The sequence below is a fragment of the Oncorhynchus mykiss genome, chromosome 6 (genome assembly GCF_013265735.2).
Source record: "Oncorhynchus mykiss isolate Arlee chromosome 6, USDA_OmykA_1.1, whole genome shotgun sequence".
In the NCBI taxonomy this organism is placed as follows: domain Eukaryota; kingdom Metazoa; phylum Chordata; class Actinopteri; order Salmoniformes; family Salmonidae; genus Oncorhynchus; species Oncorhynchus mykiss.
Window position 1 is genome coordinate 19,725,571 of NC_048570.1, and position 15,515 is coordinate 19,741,085.

At 43.6% G+C, this 15,515-nt stretch overlaps 1 protein-coding gene across 6 annotated transcripts in view; it reads left to right on the top strand.

Moving 5' to 3' along the window:
- The window catches only part of LOC110525413 (transient receptor potential cation channel subfamily M member 3), a 156,362-nt gene that overhangs the window by 53,188 nt on the left and 87,659 nt on the right, over positions 1–15,515 (top strand). For 5 of the 6 annotated variants that reach the window (XM_036979558.1, XM_036979553.1, XM_036979555.1 and 2 more), the window contains exon 2: positions 13,073–13,152. In XM_036979558.1, the coding sequence (XP_036835453.1) occupies positions 13,073–13,152 (80 nt within the window). Of the gene's footprint in view, positions 1–6,747; positions 6,801–13,072; positions 13,153–15,515 lie in introns of those variants that run through there. The other variant, XM_036979557.1, reaches the window with a different exon arrangement.

Here is a 15,515-nt window from a genome sequence, read left to right on the forward strand (position 1 = left end):
TAGTTTATTGCATACTGCACATTGCCTCTTTATCACCACTCCTTTGTTTCTCTCTCTCTCTCTCTCTCTCTCTCTCTCTCTCTATTTCTCCATCTACCCACTCTCTTGTATTGTATCTCTCCTTACCTTTTCATTTGTTTCTGGCTCTCTGCCCCACCACCATCTCTTATTCTCTCTCTCCCTCTCTCTCTCTCTCTTTTTTCTCTCTCTTTTTCTCTCTCTCTGTTTTTCTCTCTGTCTCTCGCTGTCTCTCTATTTCCCTCTGTTCTCTGCGAGGGGGTCAGGGTTATCACCTCTCATGTTCTCAGACAGAATGGCCTTGCCACTCCTGATTAGCAGTCGCTCGGACAAGCGGCTAGTGCGGCTTAGTGAAGGCCTATGGGAAAAAGAGTTGCTTATTCTACCCTCAGGAAATGGATTGGAAACGATGGGGCTAAAACAAGCGCCCTCTATCACACACACACACACACACACACACACACACACACACACACACACACACACACACACACACACACACACACACACACACACACACACACACACACACACACACACACACACACACACACAGATGCACACGCATACAGAGATGCACACACACATGCACACGCACACACACACACCTTCTGCCCTCTTCTTATTTTAAAATGTGATGTGGCATGGTACATTCATTGTAAGGGGATTTAAGGGGCTGGCTAATCACACCCTGTTGCCAAGGATTAATGTTTGTTTGTTGTGGTTGGCAAACAGCCTATAGTCAGGGTTTAAGTAAATGCCTTCCCTTCCCCTTTGAAAGACGGGCTTTACGGCCTGTTTGGATTTCTTTATCAAATCAAGTGTTATTTATATAGCAAATTTCAACACAATGCACTTCACAAGAAAAAAACAAATAAACAATGAAAATAAAAACTGAAATATTTACTACACAAGAAACAAAAGAGGACAAAAACGATTTAAAACTGAAAGACAAATGAAAAGCCACCCTAAGGAAAATCAAAGCTAAATAAGTGTGTTTTAAGATCTATTTTAAATATGTCCTCATTTTCGGCCCCTCTCAGGTTCTCTATGACAAGCCAATAATGTCTGTAACTCAGTGTACACTCTAAAGGGGCTGACAAAATGAGCACAGCTCTCTCTCTCTCTGTTAGCTAGCCCACAGACAGATGTGTGCCTGATTAAAAAGACCCATCCTCCTCTCCTCCGTCCATCCCTACCTCAAATCACATTGGATTTGTCACATGCGCCGAATACAACGGGTGACACGAGGAGTAAAATACACAAGAACGACGCTACATACGCAGGAGGTTGGTGGCACCTTAATTGGTGAGGACGGGCTGGTGGTAATGGCTGGAGCGGAATCAGTGGAATGGTATCAAATACATCAAACACATGGTTTGATGCCATTCCAGTTGCTCAGTTCCAGCCATTGTTATGAGACGTCCTCCCCTCAGCAGCCTCCACTGATACAGGGATTACCAGTACCTGATCAATGTGCAGGGGTATGAGGTATTTGAGGTAGATATGTACATGAAAGCAGGTAAAGTGACTAGGTATGACGATAGATAATAATAAGAGTGAAATAAAGAACAGAGTAGCAGCAGCATATGATGAGTGTAAAGACAAAAATCTAATCAAATTGTAATTGTCACACGCCCTGAATACAACAGGTGTAGCCGTGAAATGCTTACTGCAGGAGGGACTGGTGCGCTTCACAAAATAGATGGCATCATGGGGTAGGAAAATTATGTGGATATATTGAAGCAACATCTCAAGACATCAGTCAGGAAGTTAAAGCTTGGTTGCAAATGGGTCTTCCAAGTGGACAATGACCCCAAGCATACTTCCAAAGTTGTGGCAAAATAGCTTTAGGACAACAAAGTCAAGGTATTTTAGTGGCCATCACAAAGCCCTGACCTCAAACCTATAGAAAAGTTGTGGGCAGAAATGGAACAGAATGTGCGAGCAAGGAGGCCCACAAACCTGACTCAGTTACACCAGCTCTGTCAGGAGGAATGGGTCAAAATTCACCCAACTTATTGTGGGAAGCTCGTGGAATGCTACCCGAAACATTTGACCCAAGTTAAACCATTTAAAGGCAATGCTACCAAATACTAATTGAGTGTATGTAAACTTCTGACCCACTGGGAATGTGATGAAAGAAATTAAAGCTGAAATAAATAATTCTCTCTATTATTATTCTGACATTTCACATTCTTAAAATAAAGTGGTGATCCTAACTGACCTAAGACAGGGAATTTTTACTCGGATTAAATGTCAGGAATTGTGAAAAACTGAGTTTAAATGTATTTGGCTAAGGTGTATGTACACTTCCGACTTCAACTGTATAATGATATTTTTCTCATTTGATGGCTCAACGGAGATCGTAGCAGGACTTCTTGTACTTGTTCTTGTACTCAACCGTAGCTTCAACGTTTGCTGCGATAGTGCTGTTCTCTGTGTTAATCCAGGGTTTTGGATTGAGGAAGCAGTGAACCTTCACTGTGGGGACAACGTCGGGGATGCATTTCCTAATGATGCCGTTGACTAAGGTGGATAGCTCACCGAAGCTATCGCCCGAGTCCCGGAACATATTCCAGTCCATGCTAGCAAAGCAGTCCTGCAGCATAGCTTCCAATTCGGATGATGATTTCTCTACGAAGCCTCGGGGTTCTTCCTGTTTTGAGCTTCTGCTTGTAGACAGGAATCAGGACTATAGAGTACCATAATCTGATTTGCCGAACAGGGGATAAGGGAGGGCCTTGTATGCTTGCTTGTGGGTAGAGTAACAGTGGTCTAGGACTTTATCACCCCTAGTGGAGAAGGAAACATGCTGATGGAAGTTGGGGATGTATCTTAATGACGTGGAATTAAAATCACCGGCAACAAGAAAAGCAGGATCTGGGTGCATAAAAGTGCCAGCTTGATGTTTTTCTTGTCCTGAGGTGGAATGTATACAGCAGTCATGATAATAGATGAAAACTCTTAGGAGGTAGAATAGTAGGCATTTGACCATTAGGTATTCCAAGATGGGTGAACAATGGGTCGAGACTTCCACTACGCTAGAGTCACCACACTATTTGCTGTTGATGAATAGGCATACCCCCCTATTGATTTTCCTGAATACATTGTCCTCTCTGCTCGGTGAATGGACAATACATCGAGTTGGATAGCCATGGGGTGTATCTTGTCCAAAACCCATGTTTCAGAAAAGCAGAAAATATTGCAGTTACGATAGTCCCGTTGATAGCAAATCTGCGATCGGAGGTCAACCATCTTATTATCAATTATATTTGCCAATATAATGGAAGGATTTTCCTTTGCCATTATCTCGCCAGGACTACGCCTCTCCGGCCTCTTTTTTTGCCGGCGTTTCCTCGTGGGCAGCCCAAAAATTGGGGCAGAATTATACAAAGCCCACAGCAGATGAGTCGAATTTGAAGTTGATGCTGGAATTGAGGTTAGTAACTGACGATTTGATGTTCAAAAGTTGTTGATCATAAGAAATAATAGCGGATACATTTTGAGCAAAAAAAAAATAAGATAAACGTCAAAAGAATCACAGAATAGCAAAGTTGGGTCGGAGCTCGCGAGACAGCAGCCACACTGTATGGCACCATCGTACAGATTGAATAGGCTAGAGGGCCCTCCTCTGAAGTGGCCACGTCCTCTCTAGGCCCAGGGTTGAGGGCAGGTTTAGGTGAAATACATACACATAACTCAGCTCATGAGATGTTGATGACAGGCACCTGGAGGCACGGGTCTAGAACTTTCATTGGGAGAGATGTTTGCAACCCACCCCTCTATTTTATTGCCTTGCAGAGTAACCAGCTTGCATTCTTCCAATGCAATGACCTTGACCAGAGTGGGCCTATGAAGGAGCGATAGTGTGAGAATATGTGTGTGTGTTTGCGTGTGTTTATGTGCATATCTCTGTGTGTGTGTGTGTGTGTGTGTGTGTGTGTGTGTGTGTGTATGCGTGCACATGTGTGTGTGTATGCGTGCACGTGTGTGCGTAATGAATCAGAGACAGTGCATGGAGTTTATGTCAGGCTATGCTAACAATGGTGTCTATGTTCTAATGAGTGTGTGTACACTTGAACCATCATGGTGTATTTCAGATCATCTCCTGAAATCTTCCCCATTAAAGCATTACAACAGCTTCCAGGTGTTTTCACACATTATTGTCCACTTTTCCACCTGTCCCCACTCTGTGTAAAAGCATTCAGGTCACAGCAAAATCAACGGGAAGGAAGACAACCATTTGGGGTTTTGTTTGGGGTAAAAGGGCCTTGAATTCTCCTCTGGTGAGGCACATTAGATGCATTAGGAATGGAATTTCAACACGACAAACACATCCTCACAACACTTAATCCATTACAAGGTCATTAGGAGAAAATCAACGGAATTCTTAATCTGTTTGTGTGTCCTGTTTATAATATCACAAACACTCTTGTTCAGAGGAATAGAGTACTGTCTGGCTTTTGTTTTGATGTTGGCATCCATTTTGTGGCATATTGAACATGGGAGTTTCAAGAATAGGAAAGGCTTTGTCTGAGAGTTTCTATAATGTCCTTGTAAAGGGCTTTGACTTTGTGTCATATCATTAGCTGCTCTCTCCACTCCCAATCCCAGTATTGACATGGAAGCTGGTGATGCTGGCCACCTTATGAATGAGACTGAGGAACTGATCTCATTCTATAGGACCATTAGGCTAGTGTGTCTGCAGGTTTCCTCAACTCTAATTGGCTCTTTGAAAGTCACTGCTCACAGACTCAGCCTTCCTGACCTCCCAAGAGACCTGTCACATTCTGACTGTGGATTCTAACAGGGCCTGTCACAAAATCTGTATAATATTCCCAGTAGAAGTTGTATATAATCTAAATCTGAGTTAACACAGACCATCACACAGAGAACATCTACACTCTTGTCTCAACTGGACTGGTTCAGATTTGATCAGTTGTGTTCTGATTTTAGAACTTTGAGTTCTCTCGAAATCTGAGACTCTAGATAAATTGAACACATTGAATCCTCAAAACTGAGAAAATCTCAACTGGATTTCATTACCTGGCCACACTGCTCGACTCAATAATCTTTTTCATGTTGTTTAACTTGACGGGTTCAAGATGCCATCATTACTTTGCCCAATTCACTAGTAGAATGCTAGAAGTATAATACACATTCGATGTCTATGGCTAGCTCATGATACGTTGCCAAATATACTTTTTTCCCTCCCAGGCATTTCTTTGAATGGAACGTTTCTCAGAGGGCAGGTCAGTTGGGGGTAGATGCTGAGGTCAAGCTGTAACACTGCTCTTTTGTAGTGCTGGTTTAGAACCTGTCTGTTCTTGGTCTCCTAATCCAGGGATTATACAGATTTAAAGTAATCTGGGCAAGTTTTAATAATCTGAACAGTGGGGAGACCAGGAAAATAATGCTCTAATCTGCACTAATTTAAATCCTACTCAAACAAACACACGTACACAGGGAATTGAGGGAAATACACCTTTTGTTCGATTTTTTTTTACCTAGGCAAGTCAGTTAAGAACAAATTCTTATTTTCAATGACAGCCCAGGAACAGTGTGTTAACTGCCTTGTTCAGTGGCAGAACAACAGATGTGTACCTTGTCAAAGAAGCTAGTTAAATAGTTTGTTGTCTTGCAAATCTGCCAATGTGAAAACCGAATTCAAAAATATCAGTTGCTGAAAACAGCTGGTCGAACTAGAAAAACGTAGGAGGATTTGACAGCTTTAGTGGCAGAGGGGACAGGAGAGGTTTATCACTCACTGCGTTTACAATGTATCCAATTTCATTTTGTGTGGTTGTTGGTTTAGCTTTCTGTAACTTTGTAACAAGTACGGTCTGCGTTTGTAGGCGCATATTATTGGCTCATGATTGCAAGGTGTCCCAAATTATTTTTCAACTGTCCCATTATCTGGTTTTAATGTCCATTCTAGAATGCCCTTCCAGACAATCAGAAATTAGATTTCAACAATGCTGTGGTATAATGTTATAATCATCTGGCTAAACCCAAGAAGAATGTCCCCATTACTCAGAAGTGCTTTGTGGTGTCAAGAGCTGTTATGTGCTGCTCACACACACTAGGAGCTGCACAGTAGCTGTGGAGGCCGGAGACAGACATGTGTGGTGTGCACTGATAGAGAGGACACACTGCAGTGCATATCTGAGTGACATGGTAGTCGGGCTTAAATGGCCACTCTCCCTGGTGGGCCATCTCCTTGAGGGAAAGATGCCCAACGCCATTACAGGCATAACTAGAAAAAAGACATTCAAGCATCCATAGTGGAGGGGAGACTTGTAGTGGTTTTACAGTAGAGAAACGTCAGCAGTTGTATTGTTGTTCTACATGTACCAATTGTGCATGTTTGTATGCGACTGTATCTATGTGTGTGTGTGTGCATGCATGATTGAAATGAACAGAGTTCCTTCTCTGATACCGTAGTGAGGGCTTGTGATTGGACATACGGGGGTCTTTCTGATCAGTCTAATCCCCCTACAACACCAGACAGACAGACACACACACACACACACACACACACACACACACACACACACACACACACACACACACACACACACACACACACATTCCAGTGGGCTCATAGGGCCACAGTGGCTCTGGTTTAGCCCTAATGTCCTTAGGCTGCGGGGTGGACTGGACAGGCCTGGTGACAGGATCCAGTGTGGGTGTGAGGTTTAGAGATATAGAGATGCCCTCAGCACTTGCCCTGCTTTTCACAGGACGCTCCCATCAATGCAGCACAGCAACACACTCAGGTAAGTGTCTGGCTCAGGTGTACTGTTTTTGAAGTACTTTATTCTAGTCCGACAGAGTCCCTAGTGAAGGTTCTGATGACAAAACTTACCGTATTCTAATAACAAAGAAATGATTTTTATTGAATTAAAATGTTCTTCGAAGAGGGTCTGAATAGGCTTATCTCTCACCACTGATGTAGTCTCATAGAGAACAGCACAGAAATAACACATTCTCTGCGCAGAGACATGAGAGGAGAAACTGTTGTGAATTCTCACTGTGGTGCTGATTTTTATTGAATGTTATTTTGATGTAGCCTAGACTTAACTACCGCAAGAAACTGAAAATGATTTAAATAGAAGGTTCTATTTGTCTTTGATCCATTGTCTTTGCTCTGTATCCCGGAAATGTTTCTACATTCAGTTCAATTGCTGCAATTTGTATTCATTGGGAAATTATTTTTAATTTTTTTCAAGAGATGTTTGCTAGTTGCCTTCCTTTGAATAATTGATATACCTTTCTATGGACAGAATTTCGTTTTAAAGACTGTTGTGGACACAGGAGAGTGCATGAATGAATATTATTGTGATTTAAAGTGTAGTCCTCTCAAATGAAAAACATACTGTTCTGACTATAACTCAATGTTAAATCATTTAGAAACAAATATTTTCACAGAACATCTTTTTTAATTTGACCCTTTATTTAACTAGGCAAGTCAGTTAAAAACAAATTCTTATTTACAATGACGGCCTACTCCAGCGACACTGGGCCAATCGTGCGTCGCCCTGTGGGACTCCCAATCACGGCTGGATGTGATACAGCCTGGATTCAAACCAGGGACTTATATGACCCCTCTTGCACTGAGATTCAGTGCCTTAGACCACTGTGCCACTTGGAGCCCACATGTTTATGTGTTTCCCTGTATGCTAAGCTAAAGGGTAAATGTGTGTGGTAAATGGTTCTGATGAGGACATAGCAGTGATGGTGTAAAATATAAAAAGCTCAACACACATCTATTAAGGTTGAAGTTAATTATTTCATAATTTTTTCCCCAATGCTTTTCAAGACACATACATGTTTTCGCATGTATCTTCTTCAGTCATGAGTCACCTAACTGGGATAGTCAATTAAAAGAAGATGCTCACCCAAGCAAGCAGTGTGTATTTTAGTATGGATATCACGAAAGAAGCACAATGGAAATTGTGGTTTGACGTTAATTGGAATCTTCCACTGTTTGCATTTGTTCTAAGATAAAGGAAAAGTCATGGAAAAGACAAAAAAAAGTTTAAAGATACTTTATTTGATATACATGGTAATTAAAAAGTGTGAAGTGCAATTGAGACAAGTAGCTAAGAATCTAATCCTATGGCTCAGTGCTTCCGCCAACGCTCAATTAGTTTGACAGCAATTCAGTTATAGAGAATATTTTTGCACAGTAAGAAAACAGATGAAGAGAAATCCATAATTTCAGTGAGATTTCTCCAGAGTTCAGACGTAATTCTCTTTTTATTATTATTATTATTTTCATTTTCATGAAGTCAAGTACAAATAGCATTCTATGTCAACCAAAGAAGAAAAACATGTTGCATACCTGCTCAATGTGTTAATGTTTGTTTATTTTGGAACAGATCAGTTAGACAGTTGGCTGTTCATTTGATGTGGTGTTTGAACAGACTCCCCGCTAGTTTTAGTAATGAAAAAGAGAGGGAGAAACAAGGAGAGGGAGAGAGAGAGGGGGAGAGGGGGTGGAGAGAGAGATAGAGTCTGTAATGTTGTCTTGACCCATGACAGGTTGTCTGATTTCCCTTACTCACAACCAAGACAACCAAGACACTACCAGCCAGCCTGACACACACAAACAAACACACACACACACACACTACACACACTACACACCACACACACACACACACACACACACACACACACACACACACACACACACACACACACACACACACACCGTCTTTCCCATGCCTTGGCACTAGTTGGCAGATGTCAGGTATGCAACCCAGAGACAAATCTTAATTACACAATGGGGTTTGGGCCACCCCATCATACCATGTCAAAACTCATAAACAACAGTGAGATGGAGACAGAGAGAGAAAGCAGGGAGAGACAGAATGTTCAATATACTAGAGAGAGAGATACATAGAGAGAGAGACACACACAGAGAGCGAGAGAGAGAGAGAGAGAGAGAGAGAGACACACACAGAGAGAGAGAGAGAGAGAGACATAGAGAGAGAGAGACACAAAGAGAGAGAGAGATAGATACATAGAGAGAGCCACAGAGAGAGAACCACAAAGACGATTGTGGAGGGTCTCCTTTTCTACCCCAGGGGTGGTTTTCTGTTTTTTGAAGTTTTGGCACAGGTTGTGTTGTGTTTTCCGTGTTGTGTGGTTTTCTGGTCTTATCTTCTTTTTACTGAGAACACGAGAGCAGCGCCAGTAGGCTCATGCCAGCACTGTCACGCCTAATTTAGTAAAAAACGGGAGGGAGAGATCTACTTTGTGCTTGTGCGCAGCGGCGTATGAATACATTGGTCGCAGCCTGTCGGGGGAGGGGAGGGGGGCTGCTTGCTGAGTCATCGCGGTCAGATTGACCTGTGTAAAGTGGCCCCCCTACCCCTCCCCTTCCCGTGGCTTGACTTGTTCAGAGTAATGGTTAATCGTGGGAAGTCTGGTGTTAGGGTAAGTGTGCCTGTGTGGAGGGAGGCCTGTCTGGGGGTTGGAGGTCGGTGCCTGAGGGGGTTTTGGCGTGCCGTGGGGGGACAGGGCCAGTCAGGCAGAGAGACAGTGTGTTGTTCTTTTTCTGACGGAGGGGAAAAGCCCTGTACAAGCAGAGCAGGCTGGGAACAGGGGACGCAAATTCTCCCGGAATAAAGCAGAGAAAAGTCCTCCTTTTGTTTTGCCTTGTGGTGTTCCTGCCACAGCTGCTGTGGGTTTTGGGAGGCTCGGTTCCCCTCCTCCAGTGTCTTTTAGCTGTCCCGTCCTGCTGTCGGGAGGCGACAGAGTGTTCCGGACACTCCTACCATCATACTCATCTCCACAACACCTCATGTCCACTAACACTTCCTGTGTGGATGGGGTCAATGTGCATCTTTGTACAGAAAATGCTTTCACATTATATCCCCCCAGCGGTGTTGTTGGAGTCCAGGCTCTGTTCACCAGGCTCTGTTCACCAGGCTCTGTTCACCAGGCTCTGTTCACCTGGCTCTGTTCACCTGGCTCTGTTCACCAGGCTCTGTTCACCAGGCTCTGTTCACCAGGCTCTGTTCACCAGGCTCTGTTCACCAGGCTCTGCTCACCAGGCTCTGTTCACCAGGCTCTGTTCACCAGGCTCTGTTCACCAGGCTCTGCTCACCAGGCTCTGTTCACCTGGCTCTGTTCACCTGGCTCTGTTCACCAGGCTCTGTTCACCAGGCTCTGTTCACCAGGCTCTGTTCACCAGGCTCTGCTCACCAGGCTCTGTTCACCAGGCTCTGTTCACCAGGCTCTGTTCACCTGGCTCTGTTCACCAGGCTCTGTTCACCAGGCTCTGTTCACCTGGCTCTGTTCACCAGGCTCTGTTCACCTGGCTCTGTTCACCTGGCTCTGTTCACCTGGCTCTGTTCACCAGGCTCTGCTCACCAGGCTCTGTTCACCAGGCTCTGTTCACCAGGCTCTGTTCACCTGGCTCTGTTCACCAGGCTCTGTTCACCTGGCTCTGTTCACCAGGCTCTGTTCACAAGGCTCTGTTCACCTGGCTCTGTTCACCAGGCTCTGTTCACCAGGCTCTGTTCACCAGGCTCTGTTCACCAGGCTCTGTTCACCAGGCTCTAGCAGGGTATAATTGACTCTCTCCTTCAGACCCTGCAGTAGACATGACAGCCGCATGCCCCGACACACACACTTGTTTCCATTGGCTGTCAGTTGTGCTGTAATCCCATGGAAATGAGGAAATATTTCATATTCATGGACTCCGCAGGAGCAGGATGAAGAACTTCACATTTCTGAGAAACTCAAACAGAATTTACTGCCTGGGTGCACAGACCATCCGCTTACTCTCTGCACTTTATCTCAATGGGGAAGTAAACTATACTGAATAAAAATATAAACGCAACATGCAACAATTTCAATGGTTTTACTCAGTTACAGTACGTATAAGGAAATCAGTCAATTGAAATACATTTATTACACCCTAATCTATCATTTCACATGACTGGGAATACAGATATGCATCTGTTGGTCACAGATACCTTAAAAAAAGGTAGGGGTGTGGAACAGAAAACCAGTCAGTATCTGGTGTTACCACCATTTGCCTCATGCAGTGAAACACATCTCCTAAGTATAGTTGATCAGGCTGTTGATTGTGGACTGTAGAATGTTGTCCCTCTCCTCTTTAATGGCTATACAAAGTTGCTGGATATTGGCGGGAACTGGAAAACGCTGTCGTACAGGTCGATCCAGAGAATTACAACCATTTTCAATGGGTGGTATGTCTGATGAGTATGCAGGCCATGGAAGAACTGGGACATTTTCAGCTTCTAGGAATTGTGTACAGAACCTTGCGTCATGTGGCCGTGCATTATCATGCTGAAACATGAGGGGATGTCGGTGGATGAATGCATGACAATGGGCTTCAGGATCTCATTACAGTGTCTCCGTGCATTCAAATTGCCATCGATAAAATGCAATTATGTTCGTTGGCCGTAGCTTATGCTTGCTCGTACCATAACCTCACCGCCACCATGGGGCACTCAATTCACAATGTTGACATAAGCAAACCACTCGCCCACACGACGCCACATGTCTGCCATCTGCCTGGTACAGTTGAAACCGCTATTCATCTGTGAAGAGCACACTTCTCCAGCATGCCAGTGGCCACCAAAGGTGAGTGAAAACAGATCAAGACCCTGGTGAGGATGACGAGCACACAGATGAGCTTTCCTGAGACAGTTTCTGACAGTTTTTGCAGAAATTATTTGGTTAATCAAACCCACAGTTTCATCAGCTGTCCGGGTAGCTGGTCTCTGACGATCCTGCAGGTGAATAAGCAGGATGTGGAGGTGGGCTGGTGTAGTTACACGTGGTCTGTGGTTGTGAGGCCAATTGGACGTACTGCCAAAATCTCCAAAATGACGTTGGAGGCGGCTTATAGTAGATTAATGAACATTCAATTATCTGGCAACAGCGCTGATGGACATTCGTGCAGTCAGCATGCCAATTGTATGCTCCCTCAAAACTTGAGACATCTGTGGCATTGTGTTTTGTGACAAAACTGTACATTTAAGAGTGGCCTTGTATTGCCCCAGCACAAGGTGCTCCTGTGTAATGAGCATGCAGTTTAATCAGCTTCTTGATATGCCGCACCTGTCAGGTGGATGAATTATCTTGGCAAAAGAGAAATACTCATTAACAGGGATGTAAACAAATGTGTGCACAACATTTGAGAGAAATGCGCTTTTTGTTCTTATGGAACATTCTGGGATCTTTTATTTCAGCTTATTAAACATGGGACCAACACTTTACATTGCGTTTATGTTTATATTTTTGTTCAATGTATATTAAATATTTGCATTTGAGTGTGTGTTAGTTTGCATGGTTGAGATTGCATGCACATCTTTGATAGTCATTTCCAACACAATTATTTTATTTTTATTTATTTAACTAGGCAAGTCAGTTAAGAACAAATTCTTACTTACAATGACGGCCTACTGGGAAAAAGTGGGTTAACTGCCTTGTTCAGAACAACAGATTTCTACCTTGTCAGCTCGGGGATTTGATCCAGCAGCAACCTTTGGTTACCGAGCTGACAAGGTAAAAATCTGTCGTTCTGCCCCTGAACAAGGCAATTAACCCGCTGTTCCTAGGCCGTCATTGAAAATTATAATTTGCTCTTAACTGACTTGCCTGGTTAAATAAAAGTAAAATTAAACATTTTCAAGACCTCAAATTATGCATCTTAAATAGGCCTAGTCGATATCAGATAGGAAATCTGTGGCTTCTATCTAGGCACTTCAAATTCTGCAAGAGCTAACTACCTGGTTTTTGAAGAGAATTGGTCTCTGTAAGAAAAACAAAATCCTTCTTCCCATTCTAATGAATAGTTGTTGTTGTTTGGTAGAGAAAGGCCTCAAATCTTCCCAGGGCCGACTGGGCTCTGACTCCAGACTGGGGCTTAGCTGGATACTAGCTGCCTGCATGCCTCCTGATGTGCCACCTGTGATTCTCTCGTCTACCTCTCTTAAGTTAAGAGTCCTGTGGTCTGAGTTTGAGTAACTAGCTGACTGAGCATCTTCTCTTCTCTCCGCAGGCACAGAAATCGTGGATTGAGAGAGCCTTCAACAAGAGAGAATGTGTTCATATCATAGTGAGTGCCAAAGACCCCCATAGGTATGTGAAAAGTACTAAAAGACAACTTTTTTGTTGTTCAATGTGAATGGGAAATTAATATTTTTGCTGTCTTACACTATATATACAAAAGTATGTGGTAACCCCTTCAAATTAGTGTATACGGCTATTTCAGCCACGTTGCTGATGTGTTTAACATTGAGCACACAGCCAGACAAAGATTGGCAATAGAGTGGCCTTACTGAAGAGCTCAGTGACATTCAACGTGGCACCGTCATAGGACGCCACTTTCCAACAAGTCAGTTCCTCAAATTGTCGTCAAACTGTAAGCGTCTAGGAGCAACAATGGCTCAGCCAGAAGTAGTAGGCCACACAAGCTCACAGAACGGGACCGCCGAGTGATGAAGCGCATAGTGCTTAAAAATCATCTGTCCTTTGTTGCAACACTCACTACCGAGGTCCAAACTGCCCCTGGAAGCAATGTCAGCACAAGAACTGTTCGTCGGGGGCATCATGAAATTGGTTTCCATTGCCGAGCAGCCGCACACAAACCTAAGATAACCATGCACAATGCCAAGCGTTGGCTGGAGTGGTGTAAAGCTCATCCCCATTGGACTCTGGATCAGTGGAAATCCGTTTTCTGGAGTGATGAATCACGCTTCACCATCTGGCAGTCCGATGGACAAATCTGGGTTTGGCGTATGCCAGGAGAACGCTACCTGCCCCTATGCATAGTGCCAACTGTAAAGTTTGGTGGTGTAGTAATAATGGTCTGAGGCAGTTTTTCATGGTTCGGGATAGGCCCCCTAGTTCCAGTGAATGGAAATAATAATGCTACAGCATACATCAACATTCTAGACAATTCTGTGCTTCCAACTTCGTGGCAACAGTTTGGCATGGCAATGCTCCCTTGCACAAAGCAAGGTCCATACAGGAATGGTTTGTCGAGATCGGTGTGGAAAAACTTGACTGGCCTGCACAGAGCCCTGACCTCAACCCTTTGGGATGAATTGGAAAGCCGACTGCGAGCCAGGCCATATGGCAAACATCCATGCCCGACCACACTAATGCTCTTGTGGCTGAATGGAATCAAGTCCCTACAGAAATGTTCCAACATCCAGTGGAAAGCATTCCCAGAAGAGTGGAGGCTGTTATAGCAGCAAAGGAGGGACCAACTCCATATTAATGCTCATGACTTTGGAATGAGATGCTCAACGAGCAGGTGTCCACATACTCTTGGTCATGTATTGTATGTTAGTCCCAATCTCTCGGACACCACACAAGGCATAGTGGAAGCAGCATCCAAAGCAGCTGTGTTCAAAATTAGCAGCAATGTTAAATATTTCTTAGCCAAATCAACTCAAAGACTTTGTTTGAAGTAACATAAAGGTGATTACCCCCCAAACAATGTACATTACATGGTTGCCCCCAGCTCCCCAATTGATTTGTAGCTAGAGGTGGCTAAAGTTAGCTGTTTAAAGACATCAGAACTGTGGATTACAGTCTCTCCTGGCCTATATAATACTGCCAGGGTAAGGAACCATATAACTGTAATGTCTAAAACACCCAAAATTCTAAACTTCACCACACACACAGTCTCATTCACATGTTATTTTACATTTATTTTAGCAAGGGAGCCCTGCAGATGTTTCATTCTCTAAAAAAAGGAGGTATCTCTAAAGGACCTTATTAAATATATGAATATTTAATGAATCTGCCATATGTTCTGCATAAGTGGACATTCAGAGCAAGCATAACAGACACACAATAAAATGCTGTGAATTACCAAAATCACTCCATTTCTAGGGAGCTACATCACACTGACATAAAGCATGCTATTGGCAGAACGTAACACCTGTCACAGACATATTTCTGCATTAAAGAAACCAAGAATGATGCTTTCAAAAATGACATGTAATGAAGCAGTGAACACAGAATAAGTAAAGCTCTGGAGGGAAAATGAGGGGGCTCCAGGATCAAATAGTTACTCATCTGGAAAAACTGGGTCGACAACATGCAAGTGAAGAGAAATGTGTTTTTTCTTTGATCTTAGGCCGGTGTTTACATCATCTCAGAATAAAGATTCCAGTTGTCTGCCCTCAGGGACTCCTGTCTGGACCTGTCACATTTCAACTCCATTATGTCCAATGTATGTGACTATTGACTACTAGTATGTCTAATGGCTATGATATTATGAGCGTAATTCTAGCACATTTACAGAGGCTTTATCAGAGATTTGTACAAAGCAGAGAGAGTGGGCTGCATGGGGTTTGTGTGAACGGCCTTTGAACTCCATTCTCTCACAGTAGATGAACGGGAACCTGCCCGACATGTCACCTCCTCCTTCCCAGCTCTAGTGCACATCTGGTGTCTGATGAGAAGGATGCAACGTTCAGAATGAAACC